Here is a 17136-nt window from a genome sequence, read left to right as displayed (position 1 = left end):
AAGAGGGGAGAAGAAAACACAGAGAGAAAATTAATGAAAGTAAGGATGAAGAAGAGAGAGGGGTAAATATAAAGAAAGGAGAAAAAAAACGTATGTTTGTTTTTGAGATATTATATGTTCATATATAGGGTTGTTGCAGCTAGCTTATCTACATAAGTGTGTAGCTAAGAATTTGTACTTTTTTAACATGAACATCAATGAGGTATACGAGACACGTGCAATTACTTTTCCCTATATAACCATTCCAACGCTTTGACCACCTCTATTGAAGTTGCTTGAGCTTTCCTCTCCTAAACCACCAATTCTACCACCATATTTCCGCCCTATCGGTGACTTTTCCGTCAAATTAAACAAAAACCCTTAGAAAAAATGGTGAAACAAATGGCATGGTTAACCTCAAAGGTTAATGGTACTCCCTCAATCTCAAAATACATAGAGCATTTGACTTTTTTTATTTCATGTATTAACTTTGATCGTAATTTTATCATAAAATATGTTGTTAGATAAGTATTAATATAATGTTTCATATGTCAAATCAAACTGAGCCACGAGAATAACAAGGGTACTTGAATAACTACAAACTTCAGCTCATCGTCGATACAAACACACTTCAGTGATAACAACTCCCAACAGCTGTAGAAAACTAAAAATGCTTAACCAGCAAAAAAAAAAAAAAAAAATTACTCCCAATTATGGCAATCTACCAAAAGCAAAATATGAAACACCGACGCAACCAGATATAAACAGATGCGACCTCCCACAAAAAGTCATCCACCAAAACCTATAACCAGGAGGTTTCTCTTCTCTTCTCTTCACTTGAAACGATGTTGCTAACTCTGAACTCAAGAAGTCAAGAATAGCCATCGTCCAAAGCAAAATGTGAAAACTGTCCGAAACACCCAAAATAGGTATAATTATAAACATGAATTGCCCGATTCACAGCACTAAAACAACACGTTCAAACAACACAATATCATATACTATGTTAGTACAGAAGAGCATATAAATTAACATCATAGAGCATGTGAACGAAATAACGAGGTAAAGCCAAAAGGCAGGACACACATCTGTAATCTCTGAAAGAGTTGTTTAAGTTCAGATGTGTGCCATTCATACCATCCTAGTCAATCAATAGCTTAAATTCAAAGTCTAACCCATATGGAGTACTAACTCGAAGCTTCAAATGAATTTCTTATCAGTTCCTATAACAAGTTACTGCATTTTCATCAGCAATATAGTTTTTACCTTTTTTTCCAACTTTGGATATTGTAGCCATATCTAAAAGATCTAAAATCAAGCCTAACATTCCACAAAGCTTAAATCTGTTTGGCATAAGAATCAATAGCTAGTACAAGCTTGAGCTAGAATACCTACTCCAAGACTTTCACTTTCTATGTTATACTGAGACCATCCCATATGAGGCTTTCTCATTTTGATTTTGCAGTGGTTAACTTTTGCCCCTATAAGCATTTCATCATAACGGACAGCATAATTAAGAAAAAAAACAAAAGAAAAAGCTGCCCAAGTAATAGCAAAACTGCAAACTGGAGATATACGGCCAAATTTATATACCAGCCAAGAACAATGGTAAGATTGGTAACAATTAAAAACCTAGTGAAAAAAAAAGAGTTAGAAATTTTTTATTCATCCCAGGACCAAGCCACAATGTCATATAAGTAAGGACATCAATATTTGTGTTTTAATTAAGAAACTATTCTAGTGCTTTTCAACCGGTTGCTGCAGGCATTAGCATAACAGACTCAACAGATTCTAATCACAGGTAGCGTATTCTTAGCATTGCCAAAAATCAACAGACTGAAAACCAACCTACAATATTAGTTGAATTTTATCACCAAAAAAGAGAAAAAGTCAATGCTGTCACAATACTGTTTAAAGAAAGAGAACTGAAAGTATGCCCATATTTGAATATCATGAGCAAGCTATCCATCTATCATTCCAAGCAGAAGCAAAATCATCTTGGGAAACATCAGGAATAAGCATAATGAAACTGGCTATAGAAACAAAACAGACAGAAGAACCGCCAACTTGAGCTTCTTGTTTTTTATTATTTGATTGTAATTATGAGAATTTTTTTAAAGCTGGCTTTCAATTGCAATAATAGATATACAAAAATAACAGATACTTGACAAGGTTGTTTTGAACTTTAGAGAATTCTAAAATAAATAAATAAATAAATACTAATTAAATTTATGTCCTCTTTGAAATAGATTGGCAACAATGAGATCACAAAATGTCTCCTTCCAATGAATGCCAAATGTCTCTGCTGATTAGAAAACCCTGGTTACTTTCTCTATCTCATTATCTCCTTGTCTATATTTAGCTCATGAGCAAATATGATAGGGAGGCATACTGGGGTATCATTATGTGATTCAATAAAAGCCTAAGGTTAGTAAACTCTCTATTGTAGAGCCACTGTATAAGCCTGAGAACGGCATAGCTCTACCAATTTATATAGAGCATGATCAAATTATATACTGACCCATCTCTCTTCAACATAACAGCGACGTCATAATTGATCATTCCTAACAACTAATAGCCTATGACTTATCACCATTCAATTACAAGTTTTTCAAAAGCTAAACAGCTGATTTAATTTTCTTTAATCCAAAAAGGTAACAACATACAGAAAAGCTGAGCCATTTAAGCACATGAAATGATGGTATTAGATCATTGATAAATGAGTTTAGAAGTACATTTAAGCACACGAAATGATAGCATTAGATTATTGATAAATGAGTTTAGAAGTATACATTACATAGTTCACCTGCATAGCATCTTCAATTTTGTCAAAGTCGCAGCTTAAACCCCTTAGCAAGGAAATCATCCTGATCAGCCCTGAGAGAGCAGAGAGCTTCATAAAAACTAAATGCCAAAATTTCAATCTTAATTTTTTAAAAAAGCTTAGTTTGGTAATTTGGTTCCACTGCATGAAAATCTGCTTAAAATCATAAATATTCATTTTTACGGAAAAAGTTATGAATAGTCTTACAAGCTTTAAACATCAAGTAATCAAAAATACTTATACTTCTGTACAAAACAAAACCTTAAGGAAAAAATAAGGCAGAAATGCACTCTGTATTAGACTTAAAAAGACAATATAGCATAAGAAATCGAACAATTTCAATCCGGTCATAAGTCATCAAACAAATTGTAAATGAAAAAATCGTCCAACTATCGTTTCAACATTAAGCCACCAAAACACACAAAGTAGTGCAATTATGTTTCTACTAAAATGAGACAGAGATCAAGGTTGGAGAGTGATCCTCCTTTTCATTACCTATAGTAATACATCCTAAACATGTCATATCATATCATCAACACATAGCAATGCAATTAAACAAGTCACATTTTCCACATTGATAAGCTAAACAATTATAAAAGTCAACCAGCATGCTTAAAACCATCAAGATCATAACTAAGAATGCAAATAACAAAACTAATCATGCATATTTCAGTAATTGTCAAGGCAAACAAAATTATTTTACTTCTTATGCTTCCTTGTCGTCGCTCCCCCTCCTTTCGACTTCTTATCACCATCCAATTGCACCTTTTTTCCACCCTTCGAAACCACCTTACTCCCCTGTGACTGCACCCTATCACCATCAAGCATTACAAGACTTTCGACGTATATAGCCGCTCTATAATTATACTTCGGCAGCCCCTCAATTCCAGCTCGAATCGACTGTTGTCGCCTCATATCAAACCAACACAGCTCATAGTTATCCATCTCAACCAAAATTTTCTCCCCATCATCAGAACAACCAATAGCTCTCAAATCAATCAAACTACCCTGATGATTCCCAATACAAACAGCTTTCATCCAAGACTCTTTCTTCCCATACTCCTTCATCACCCACAAATCAGCACGGCCGTGAAAATCATAATTAACCGATAAACTCAAACACCCATTAACATTCCCCAAGTACATTGTCCAACTCTGCAAACTCCTATCATAATCAGGGCCATCCATAACCGAATAAGTCTCAGTTCTTATATCGAATTTCGCAATCGATTTCGTTTTCCGGGAGAATGCCACCTTACTAGCAACATAATGCAAAACCCCATCAAGGAGCACACCCCCATCATCATAAATTACATGATAAGGCATATCATCAATCTTCCTCCATGAATTCTTCCTCAAACTATAAACCCTAGCATCATTAAGAATCTCATCATTAGGACCAACACATTGCATCATCCTCAACACCTTATAATCATCACTCTCACTATCATACCCGAACCCGAATATCGAAAACTTATCCGGGTATGGGTTCTCCGTCTTAGGGAGAAAACGATGAGTTTTAGTATTGGGATTATACAAAACAACATCAATCTTTTCAGGGTCGGAAATACAAACGACGCCATTGCAAGACCCGTGAAACTGTAATCCAGCAGGTTGAAGAGGGCACGAATCAGGAGGCACACCAAGAGGACACGTGTCCTTTCTGGGGTTGAATCGGCCGATAAAAGGGTGGTCTTTGATCTCGGAGAAATGGAATTGACGGCGGAGTTCGCCGGAAGAAAGGGTGGAATGGGTGAGAAGAAGGTGGCGATTTGTGTTGGATTTTAGGGTTTGATTGAGATGAAGTTTGATGAATTTGGGGGTTTTGATTAGAGAATACCATGATTTTGAAACGCAGAGGAAGCGTAGCAGGGTTTTGACTGGTAATCTACAGAGAATTTCGGAGATTATGTCTGTTGGTAGTGACGCCATTTTTGCTGTGATGTGAGTTTGGGTTGGAAAAGAAAGGTTTTTATTTTTAGTAGGCCTATTCATATTTAATGGAGTGAACCGAACTTATTGAAACTAAACTGAAATGATTGAATTCGAATTAAACTGATTGTAGCTGAATTGAATAGAAGTAAGCTGAACTGATTGGAGCTGAATTGAATTGAACTGAATGGATTGAAGCTGAACATAACTGAACTTAAATGAAATTAAGTTAAAGTGGTGAGAAGAAGGTGGCGATTTTTTTTTTTTGTTGATAAAATGACAAAATAGCTTAAAAATTGCATGTCCAAGTTGGGTTATTAAAAGCTGACACGACCAAATAACTCGATACGAAATAAGCGGGTTTGGGTGAAGAATTCTTGACCCGTTTACATAATTGAGTCAACACAAACATCATATGGAATTAAACGGGTTAGGTTTGGGTTGAAATTTTCAACTCGAAACGGACACGCATAACCCGAATATATAAATGGGTTGAACGACAACGCTCGTCAACCCAAAATGCTTAAGCTAGACACCATTTATACATTTTGGTAATTTTTTGGTGGTTAATTTGGTGATTAAATTATAATTTTCATCTTTTGTAAATTAAAATTTAATTTGGCGATTAAATTAAGACAACTAGGTTAGATCCCGTACCATGCACGGTGATATATATATATACATATATATATATATATATATATATATATATATATATATATATATATATATATATATATATATATATATATATATATATATATATATATATATATATATATATATATATATATATATATATATATATATATATATAGTTATAGATTATTGATTGAGAAGTATTATAATTATAAATTTGTCGAAAAATAATAAAAGTGTGTGATATATTAATTTGGTATTTGCAATTTTAATTGTAGCTTCTAATACACAACTAAAACAAAAGTAGGCAAAAAAATCTGAGCAATATTTTTTCTTATTGTAAAATAGGTCACCAATTATTTAAAAATATTGATTTTTGGTATGTATTGCCCAATTTTATTTTTTTTTAGAAAGCTTTGTGAATGAATCTTTTATTTTAAATATAATAATTATTACGTGTTAGTATGGAATATGTACAAAAAAAATAATATGATTTTTGTAAATGATTTGCTTCCTAAATTAAAATATTTTTTTTAAAAAAGGAAAAAATAACTACGGACACACCAGCGATGACACGTGTCATCGCTGGTGTGTCTTTTAGTATATAGTATTGATTCTTATGTATGGTTGTATTGTTAAAACGCTCGTGGTATCTTTTTCTAAAACACTAACTTTAAATTGTTGTAGTATCTTTAATGAATTAATGGTGTTTGTCTGTTTTATTTTTGAACTGAATATTAATTAGTTTATTACAAACTATGTGGGTAAAAGGTTACACGGGTAACCCGTTTAATAAACGAGTTAGGTTTGGGTCAAAGATTTTCAACCCGTTTAATAAACAGGTTAGGTTTGGATCAAGGGTTTTTCAACCTATTTAACATCGACACGAACACGAATCCGACACAACACGATCTGTTTAACAACCCTATGTCCAAGGTTCATGAAAAAATGAAATTAAAAAAATTGGGCCAATCTCGACTTGATTTTAGATAGAAATATTTTTCCCAAAGCTCACGTAAAATTGGGCTGATGAGCCTAACATGATCAGTAACTATGCCTACACAAACATTAAGGCAAAAATTTGTCGAAAATAAGTAAATTAAAGCTTGATTAACTAAAAGTAAGTCAATTTTATGGGGGATTTTTCCAAAATGAGTCATGGCGTGTTAGTTTTGAGGGTAACCAGTTTTTTGAGTTAATGATCCCACGTGTCATTTTATAACTAGTTCTTTTTAAAAATTAATTAGAAATAAGTATTTTAATTAATTATTAAGAAAACCTTTTTTTTTAAAATAACACTTTTTAATCAGCGCCCATAAAAGCAAAGCAAACCCCATTACACTATCTTCCCACCCTTCTCATGGATTAGTTATGCACTTATGCTTCATAAAAGATATTGATGATCAAATTTGGGCATCGACATATGCCAGTCAAAGTAATGAATTTACAAAACCTAAGGGAGTAAAAAGACGAAGAATGTACATGTTATTTTATACGTCACATCAAAACAAGCCCGACCCGCCAACACTTCTATCCAAAAATTAAGGGTTTGGGCATGGTAATTTTTTTGCCAAAAATAGTAGTAAGGCTGGCTAAGGCCCTGTGCAAACAGACCCTTAGCACAGGGGCCAGTAATATTGAGGGCCCAACATTTTCGGAGCCCAATTGTTAAAAAAAATAAAAAAAATTCCATTTTAGCTAACTTTTTGTATTTACACGAATCAGAGTTAAATAAACACAATTATACAATATTCCTATAACTTAATTACCCCCATCAATGCATTGCAATATTCCCATAAAGTTCAAGCACAAATGTAAAATGTTTTTAGTTTCAACAATTTGTAATTGAATGATTGGACTCCCAGATTAATATGTTCCTTGACAAAGTTTTTAAAAATAAAAAACTAAAAAAAAAAAATTGGTTTATTTTTTCATTATTATAATTATATACAAGTATTTTTTTTATAAGGGCTTTATTTTTAAGATTAGAACAGGGTCCCGAAAATGTTTAAGGGCCTGTTCATATTTACTGAACTGAGCTGAACTGAACTGAACTGAACTGATTAGAGCTTAACTGAACTGAACTAAACTGATTGGAGCTGAACTGAACTGAACTGAACTGAAGTGAAGTGAACTGAAAATAAGTAAATATGAACAGGCCCTAAGACCGCCCTGAATAGTAGTTTTGGTTACAATATTTTTTTTTTGGCTCGAAGCCTTGGTTCAATATGGTCCATTTTTGGCCAAAGCCTTAAGCCTGGCCCATGATAACCTGGTGTATTATCTTTCTTTTTATCAACTTTTAAACATGAGTGGTGAAGCCGTATCCAAATAAGTCAAACTTTTTCTAATCTAATGAGTATATATATGTTAAGAATTGTATGTTCATTTGGAACTTATTATGGTTGTATCACTACCTTGTATATTCAGGTCTTTGATTTGGTTTTTTTTATAAAAAATATTCTTACCTCAGAGAATTAGGTGTTTATTATAAATTGATATTTACTCCAATACAAGTTTTTTTTTTTTTTTTTTTTTTTTCAAATACTCCAATACAAGTTAAATTATTTAGGAAAATTCAATTTTTTGACATGGTATCAAAGCCTTTCAGCCCTAAAAAACACTCACTTCTTGATATTACTCCTTTCATGTTTAAAAAAATGAAACGCTTCTCTTATACATTGCTAATATCTTTAACGGATTTTTCACCAAATACCACTGAGTTTAAGCTTAATTCATCGTATACCACCAAAAACTTTGTAATACACCATATAGCCTTCAGTTTTATGGAAATGTCACAACATGCCATTAATGACTAACGGAGGTTAACACCATTAGTCATTAAGGTTAATAATGCCACGTGGCAGCTTGTGATTTGTTCCCTTCTAAATAATTTAATTTTAAAATAATTATTTAATTAATTATTGAAAAAAAAAAAACCTACCACCACCAACGTTCCCCCAGCGAGCCACCACCAACGACACCCCCTGTCAGCCACCACCAACGAACCCCCTCGCCGGTGCGGAATCCGACCAGGACCTCCGCCGGCGCTCCTCCTCTTCCCCTAAACTGTCGTGCCTCCCTCGAAAACCCCATTGAATCACCTCAAAAACCCCCTACCTCATTCGAAAAACCGTCCCCTACACACCGGCCGACGTCGAAACCCCCCTCCCCCGCGTCGGCGAACGAATTCGCCTTGTCCCGATGCCATCTCCAACCCATTGAACCACCACGTATGCCGAAACCCTAAAACCAAAATCTAGGGTTTCGATTTTGGTGTTTTGGGGTTTCGTGGTGGTGGTTTTCGGCAAGTTTCGTGGTGAAGGTTAGAGGGGTTAATCGGGGATGGGATGGAGGTTTTCGGCCGTTTTGCGAAGGTTAGAGGGGTTAATCGAGGCCGGGATGGAGGTTTTCGGTGATTTGCGAAGGTTAGAGGGGTTTTTCGAGGCTGGCTGGTGTTTTAAGGGTGGTGGTTATGGTGGTTTCGGGGGTAGGATTTGGGTCAAGGGGTGATTTCGAAGTTGGACTTAGATCGGCGGGGTGGTTGTTTGTATTGGGAGATTCCGGCCGGCCGATTTCGAGGGTTTAGGGTGGCGGCCGGCCAGTTTTAGGTGGGCCTAGGGTAAGGGTTAGGGTTTCGCGGTGGCTTGGGGGGTTGGGGGTAGGTGGTGGGTTTTTTTCTTTCTTTTTTTTTTTTTACATATTTTTGTTTTTGTTTTAACTTTTTTTTATTTGGACCAATTATTGAGTGCCACGTGGCATTATTAACCTTAATGACTAACGGTGTTAACCTCCGTTGGTCATTAATGGCATGTTGTGACATTTCCATAAAACTAAAGGTTATATGGTGTATTAAAAAGTTTTTGGTGGTATACGGTGAATTAAGCTTAAACTCAATGGTATTTGGTGAAAAATCCGTATCTTTAATTACTACTCCCTCCATTTCAATTTGTTAGTCTCATAACGTTTCAAAAAGATCTACCCATATTGAATGTATTCTCCTTTTAACTTAGTTTTTATTTTCTATTTTATACATATTAAATTATAATTGGTTAAATTAATGATTGTGCATTGATGACATGAGTCTAAGTAAAGAAATTATTCCCTTGAATTATGCAATTATACTTAACTGTTTCCTATAAAAAACAAAAAAGTTTAAATAGGGCAAAACTATTTATGAATTGTTTTTGACTTTAATGTTAGATTCCAAATATTTTTTTTTTTCTTATTTTATGTGATAGATTCCATATGGAACTATCATATTGAAACGGAGGAAGTAATAAATAAAAACGGCTTAAGATCATGGCTTCCTTTCCGGTGGCGAAAATGGCAACAAGTAACCAATGCTACCAAAAAACGGGTAAATCTCATACCTAATATTACAACTAGGTGTAAAAAATTTCTCCCCTACCTTAACGGCTTGAATCTTGCCAATGGCATTCGTCAAGCAAATGTAACAATCACCAACACTCAAGTCAGGTGTACATTGTGCCAAAGCATACACAGTTGTTAACGCAGTAAAACTCACTGATGTACTCGCATACTTTCTTCCTGTATAATCCTTTGCTACGTGTGATGCCAATTTATGGAACGTATTCCCTAGCAATTTCGCGAAATCATCTCTGTTTACTGATACAGCAACATTATTTTGATCGTCGTATTTTGGATTTAAGGCCAACACTCCATGTAATGTCTCATTGGAGTACTTAATCATGCATCTGTCGTAATATGTTATCCCCCAATTGCTTTGACCGCATATAGATTTTCTTGCAACTGCCGCGGACACACATGTGTGGCATGTGTTGTTGTCTAGATCACCGCGGCAGAGAAAGTAGCCGTAGATGGTATTGTTGATGGTGTGGTCGTAGACTGAGGTGGTGTAAAATCCGGTTGGGTTCGTGGTGGCGTTGTAGGAGAGATAGTTAAGGAGGGTGTTAAGGGTAGAGTTGTATGTGTTTCTTGGAGGAAACTTGATTGGATGTCGTGAACATATATTGGTTATGTAGTGTATTTGATCATCATCATCAGATTTTGTTATGGGAATAAAAATTGTAATAAGGAGACCAAGTAAGAGAAATATTGATGGATGATTTATTTGTTCCATTGTACAATATCTTTTGAATTGAAAAGACGGATTAAAATTTTGGTGGGGTGAGAATCGATCTCAGGATCTCTTAGAATTGAGAGGAAAGCTCTAACTACTTGAGCTATCCCTCACTCTCGAAAAGACGATTAAAATGGGAAGTATAAATTAAGTAGTTAAGTTGGGACTTGGGAGGAAAATGTGGGTTTGGGCCAATTTATACTAATTTTTGCCAGGTATAGTATTTAGCCTTTCTAGTTACGTTGGAATGTGGTGTTGTGGTCTTCTTTTGTTAGAGCACTACTCCATAAAAGGAACATGAATGGGTCATATTATTGACCTCCAACTCTCCAAGTTTATCACGACTTTATCTAAGTACAATCATATGAGAAAAAATTGCAATCTTAAATATATCATACATTGATTAGATTTTACAATTTCATTTGAAAAACAACTACTATATTATGTTAGTGATATATAATATGATCGGTTCATTTTTTTCATTTTATAAAATGGTCACAATTAGTCTTATAATATCTATAATATAAATATAAATTTTGAAAACATAAAAAAATTATTTTTGAGAAACTATAAAATAAGAATAAAAATTACATATATGAAACTAAAAATTTGTTTAATAAAAAAATGTTGATAATACTATTTAATACCATTAATAATGTAATGTAATATAATTAATTACTTACAAAAATATGTCAATTATGAACTATATAATCATTATAACATTATGATAGTCATACTTCAAACGACTACTACCGTAAAATTTTCAATGAATAATCAACCATTATTTAGTGGCCACCTACGAGTACATGTATAAACGTAAAACGTCTAGTGTCAACATAGGGCATTTAAAGTTTGCATTTGAAGTAGAAATGTTGAATGGGTATAGTATTTGTCATCATTTATTTATTTTATTCAAATAATGGTCATAATTTTTAATAAGAATTGGTGGTGCGCCTAATCCGTCAATGTATAATGCTAATTTTTCTAGGAAGACATTTTGTTTTCAATGGAGAAATGCAAAAGATTCAATCCATTAATGATGATAAGTGATAATGATTAATAAGGCGGATTACAATAACAGTGAAAGGACTACGTTGTATTTGTTTGGGCTAATAGAGAGAACTCTGTTCCTTTTAAAAATTCCAAGTATTCAACATTAGAAACCTTAAACTTTTTTTTTTTTTTGAAGGCTAGAAACCTTAAACTTAATTACATTATAATACTTACAAAGTTACATCAAAACAACATTAATGAGTGACAATATAAAACCAACAAATATTAAAAGATTGAGTTAGGAATGTTATGGACATTTACTGTTAAATATGTAATAATTCGGAGCATCGTCCATTAGAATATCATCTAAACCCAATTAAGAAAGGTTATTTCGGATCACTAATTCTGTGGCACCAGCAGCGGCTTCTATGGCAGTGGAGATGGCCGGTTTATTGCCGTTGATCAGTGGATTTGGTAATTTTCAAGGATGAGATAAGCCATAAGGGAGTGGGTGAGTCATTAAAAGATTTAATAAGAGAGTTAAGTCATGTGATACTAGTGAACAATACTTTCCTAAAGCGTGTGCAGGGCTTGTTCACATTTATTGAACTGAAATGAGCTGAACTGAACTGAGCTGAACTGAACTGAACTGATTGGAACTGAACTGCACTGAACTTATCTGAAATGAATATTTTATGAGAGAGGGAAATTAGGAGCTGAACTGAATTGAATTGAACTGAACTGAACTGAACTGATTGGAGCTGAATTGCAGCCCGTCTTGTGTGCGGCCGGCCACACCGCGTGGCAACTTAAAGTAACCCTTATAACATTGATTAAGTAACCCCTATAATACTAAACGAGTAACCCCTATAACTGACCGAGTAACTCTATAACAATGACAAAGTAATCCCCTTTAACAATGACAAATTAATCCCTTTAACTTTAACCAAGTAATCCCATTACACTAGCGAAGTAACCATTATAGTGGCTTGCCACACGGTATGACCAACCACATATAAGACTTGTGAAAAAGGATTTTTAACTATTGTAGCACCGTGTTTTTTGTTTTTTATGATTTTTTTGAGAAAGGAATAATCAAGAATTATTGATGTTTGTTTGTTTTTTTTTTTTTTTCAAGTTGATTTTTTAATAGATAAAATCGTTCTTAAATATAAAAGGGTGATGATTAAAATAATTATAATGGTTACAAATTTGTTGTAACCATTGAATAATAGTCTTCCTAAATAAAAATAAATATATAAATAAAAATATTCTTTCTAAATTTTAGGTAACTTGTATAATCTCTATTATTATATAGAGAAAGGTAGAAATTGTGTTATGTATCCGGGTGTACGGTACACTCAGGTCATTTGCTCATTTAATCAACAAATGAGCAATAATTTTTTGCTTATTTGTTGATTAAATGACCAAAACATTATTCGAATAATCTCTATCATAAATGGTATTGCAAATAGCTCTACGAAACTTGAATAGTGACAGAAAACTGAATAGAGAAGAACATGACACAGAGATTTGTTTCTTGGCTTCACTGCTCTATCGTAGAATCCGAGCTCTTACCTTACTTAGAACTAATTCTTATTGGTTAAGGAGAGAAACTCCATTGTTACAGTAGAGAGAGAAAGTTCTCATTACAGTAGAGAGAGAAAAGTTTGGTAGAAAATTGAATGCTTGAAAAGAAAGCTAACAACTTATTTAAACTAAAAAATAAGCTATAAAAATAAAACTAAAATAAATGCTGACAGGGCAAAGTTTGTTATTTGTTATAACAAACTTTGCTGAGTCACCCTTCTGATATGAGCTCCGGGCTTGAACATTGGGCTGCATTTGTTTGGGCTGATCCAGTAGCTAGGCTCAACAAATAGCCCATCATCATCTTCTTCTTCTTTGTAATTTGATTCAACATCATTAACATCAAATTTGTTTCTCTCTCCTAAAACATCTCCTTTAATTACCTTTCTATCTCTCTCCTCAACTTCGCCAATGTCTGACTCAATTGAGTCAACTCAGTCCTTCTTCCTTCTCCAAATTGGTCAAGCTTCAACTATGGAAGCTCAGCCACCTACCGTCTCTAGTTGGAACTCCTTCGTCGACCTCACAACGCTGCCATAAAAGGACACGTGGAGCTCCGCAAGCCGCCGCCGACATTCTCGCAATCGTCAGTGATGTTGCAGGAGTTCGTCACTAATCGAAAAATTGATTTGGTTTGGTTTGGTTTAATTCTCCCAAAGACTGGTTTGATTTGGCATAAGATGAAGAAGTTTGATTTGGTGAGTGAAAGTTTGAGCAAGATTAGCCCTAGTTCTTAAGATTCTAGATGACATCAACATTTTCTAATTTTGCAGTGACAAGACTTTATAATTTTTAAGCATTTATGAAGTTTGGTCTTAATTAAATCTGAAGTGGAGTCTTGAAAATTGAAGACTCAACTTCAGACTCAATTTAACACTCAATTAATTTTTTTTTTTAAAAAAAACAATAATAATTTAATTTATATGTAAAAAAATGAGTCTAGGCTATTGAAGAGATAAATTTTATCGAATCTTAACATCATTATAAATTAGAAAAATAATTAAATTTAATCTAAAAAACTGATGTAGCAATGGATTGAAGTCTTAATATGAAACTACGCTAATCTTTGAGGAAGTTTGATGAACGAGCACGAAAGAGGATGAAGGTCCAACAAGGTAAACTAATCAAAAAATTACGAATATGCCCCTAGGTGTACCTAGAGGAGAGTACACCCGGGTGTATAGAATAGGTTCCTAGAAAAAGGAGATGGAGTAGTAAATATCTAATGTATGTGTCAAAATTAAGCATATATTTTGACACTTGTAATAATCTTAACATGCATTAAAATTTTGATGTTAAAAATTGTAATATTTTTAGCCCTATTTTTTTTTTTTATTATAAGCATATATATTAACACTTGTAATAATCTTAACATTAAAATTTTGATCAATTAAGTTTATCTCTATTATATATAAGTAGAAGGGAGGTGATGTTTTCCATACAAATATGTACATGTATTCCACAACTCATTGTTATTTATAACTTATAATACCATATTTCAATAATTTCATAAATATTAACATATTTCTTATGACAACTTTGAATGAGCTATTGTTAACTTATAGGCAAAACTATACTCATTAACAAAAACTTTTGAGCGTTTCACACTTATTGACACCAAATGAAAATAACATTAATAATGTAGGAGTAAGAGTGTGAGACCCACTTGTCGACGGAAAGTTTATTTTTACTATATTTAATAATTTTTAGGTATTTTCAAATAAAGTATTAAATCAGTATTGTTAAATTTATGTGTTAATTTAGTAATTTATTTGAATCGTGTTATTTTTGCAATTTATCACAATTAAAAGTACTTAGAAGTGCGTGAAAGATGTTGAAAACAAATTTAGAAGTTGTCCAAATTAAAAGTAAATTGTTTATTCAAAAAATAAAAATAAAGTGAATTGTAGGTAAATATTATAATTTTTTTTATCAATAATTGTTTAGAAGTTGAGAATGAAGACATGAATACTAAAGTAATTATACTAAATTAAGCCTTTGACATCCTTTCGTATTCAAGTCATCACAGTATTCACCATTAGGTGTAGGGGTGAAAGCAATTCGGTTTAAAACCGAACCGAACTGAACCGTATACCAAACCGAATAAGCAATATGAGCCAAACCCTATACCAAACCGTGACATCTTTTCGTATTGACATTATACTTGTACATATGCTAATGTGATCCTCTTAATAATCCTCTATTCCACCGGTTTCTTTTTTGATATGGTGCGTATTGGTTTCAAAAAAAAAAAAATTTTAAAAAAAGATTTGCGGTTTGGTTTTGGTTTTGAGTTTAGAAAAATCAAAAACCGAACTACAAACCAAAATTTAGGCTTAATTCCTAATTACCTATAGCCCAATTCCTTTCATGTAAGAAAAAAAAAAAAAAATAGTTAGTTCCAACCACACAACACCTTATCATGCCTTATCATGCCGAAATAGAATTGTGCAGTAATGAAACTACACCAGATTTAAATTTTTAATAACACATTTCAATTTCTAATAATTCATCTTGTCAATACTCACTAGTCTACATGTTAAGTTTTAACATTCAAACATTATGATGATAGGAACTGTACATAGTTTTCACAGCAAGTATGCGCAACAAAACCTCTGGAATAGAGGACTATTAAGACGATCAGATTCCAAATGTTCTTCTATTCTTCTGCTGATTTTAACTACTTGCTTAGATGGTTGAAGTGGAAAGACTTATCTAGGGAGAAGCAAAATAGCGCAAAATCATATAGGCCATGTTTGGTAATTGGCTTTTTGGTTAGCTTTTGGCTTTTGGCTTTTTTAGGTGGTCAAACAGCCAAAAAATGTGTTTGGTAATTGGCTTTTTAGTCAGCGAAAAAGCTGATTTTTAAGCCAAAATGAAAAAGCTGCTCTGAGTAACTTTTTTGTTGGCTTTTGGCTTGTTGGCCCTAATAAACAGCCAACAATCAACAATTAATTTACCAAACACTTTTATAAACAGCCAATTTCAAAAGTCATTATAAACAGCCAACATTCCAGCTAACAAGCCAAGTTACAAGGCCATAATCATAACCATAATCATATAATATATATATATATATATATATATCAAAAACTTTTGCATGCCCCCGGTTTACAATAATTTTATTGTACATCGAACGTTTTGCGAAAAGTGACCATTTTTTCTTACAAAAGTGACCCTTTTTTTTTTTTTACAAAAGTAACCCATATTTTCACAAAAGTGAACTTTTTTTTTTTTTAACAAAAGTGACCGCTTTTTATAACAAAAGTGACCTCTTTTTTTCACAAAAGTAAACTTTTTTCCACAAAAGTGACCATTTTTTTTAACGATAGTGACCCCTTTTTTTCCACTAAAATGACTTTTTTTTCTGCAAAAATGACCTTTTTTTTTTTTTTTTTTTTTTTTTTTACAAAGATCGGGAATTTCCCAATAAACCATGGTTAAGGAATGGGGGCACATCAGTCGATTGGGGGTTATTGAGAGATTGGAGGAAGGTTTTTTGGTTGTACAGGGGTTAGTTACTTAGTTGGGGGTTAATTTGATATTATAGTCCTTACAAAAATTGTTCCTGTTAGTATTCATTCATGCTATTTCTAGTTTCAGACTACCACATGCGAGCCTTCATCTATTACTGATTTATGTGGTTTCAGACTTGCAACCTTCATTTCGTACAAGGTCTTTAAGGTGTCAATGTATGATCCATGGCGTATAAAACCAGTAACCATCGCGTTCCAACACACATCGGGTTTTTTGGTGGTGATGGCGGAGGTAAAGGGGGATGTGGAGGCGGCGGCGGCGGGGGTTTAGCCGAAACAGTGGGTTGAGGTTTTACTCACTCTCTCTAGCTCACTCTTTCTCATTATTCAGGTAAAGGTTGAGCCGATTTACAATAACGATATTGTACATTGGATTTTTTCTAATATTTGTGTATATATATAAATGTATATATATATATATATATATATATATATATATATATATAGGGCAGTAGCTTATTATAACTTATAATCCAAATTATCTTGAAAAACAAACACCTTTGATGAGCTAATAATTTATATAACTAAATATAATCTTC

At 33.2% G+C, this 17136-nt stretch overlaps 2 protein-coding genes across 3 annotated transcripts; both read right to left on the bottom strand.

Annotated features, from left to right (window-relative positions):
* Positions 1 to 479: 479 nt before the first annotated feature.
* Positions 480 to 4752, bottom strand: LOC145635070 (F-box protein CPR1-like). Of its 2 annotated transcripts, none has more exons than XM_081686362.1 (3): positions 3507 to 4752; positions 2772 to 2856; positions 480 to 886 (listed from the first exon to the last, which is right to left on the bottom strand). In XM_081686362.1, exons 1-2 carry the CDS (start codon positions 4733 to 4735, stop codon positions 2808 to 2810), a joined length of 1278 nt encoding a protein of 425 aa, XP_081542488.1. In that variant the 5' UTR covers positions 4736 to 4752; the 3' UTR covers positions 480 to 886; positions 2772 to 2807. The 2 variants fall into 2 exon arrangements, with proteins under 2 accessions (XP_081542488.1, XP_081542489.1); XM_081686363.1 differs by having other exon boundaries at positions 2786 to 2856.
* Positions 4753 to 9674: 4922 nt separating this feature from the next.
* On the bottom strand, positions 9675 to 10478 carry LOC145637109 (putative cysteine-rich receptor-like protein kinase 9). Its single transcript, XM_081688616.1, has one exon. The coding sequence runs from the start codon at positions 10476 to 10478 to the stop codon at positions 9675 to 9677; it is 804 nt and encodes a 267-aa protein (XP_081544742.1).
* Positions 10479 to 17136: the final 6658 nt, after the last annotated feature.

The sequence above is a fragment of the Chenopodium album genome, chromosome 6 (assembly GCF_948465745.1).
Source record: "Chenopodium album chromosome 6, dcCheAlbu1.1, whole genome shotgun sequence".
Taxonomy (NCBI): domain Eukaryota; kingdom Viridiplantae; phylum Streptophyta; class Magnoliopsida; order Caryophyllales; family Amaranthaceae; genus Chenopodium; species Chenopodium album.
The sequence above is the reverse complement of the archived record's forward strand: the minus strand, read 5'-3'. Positions and strand labels throughout refer to the sequence as shown.

What these genes read in the sequence shown, in the direction of transcription:
- LOC145635070 (XM_081686362.1), bottom strand. Translation starts at nt 4,735, where the DNA reads ATGGCGTCACTACCAACAGACATAATCTCCGAAATTCTCTGTAGATTA. An exon ending in ACGACAAGGAAGCATAAGAA is followed by an intron (nt 2,857 to 3,506) that starts GTAAAATAATTT and finishes CTGCTCTCTCAG; the next exon opens with GGCTGATCAGGATGATTTCC.
- LOC145637109 (XM_081688616.1), bottom strand. Translation starts at nt 10,478, where the DNA reads ATGGAACAAATAAATCATCCATCAATATTTCTCTTACTTGGTCTCCTT.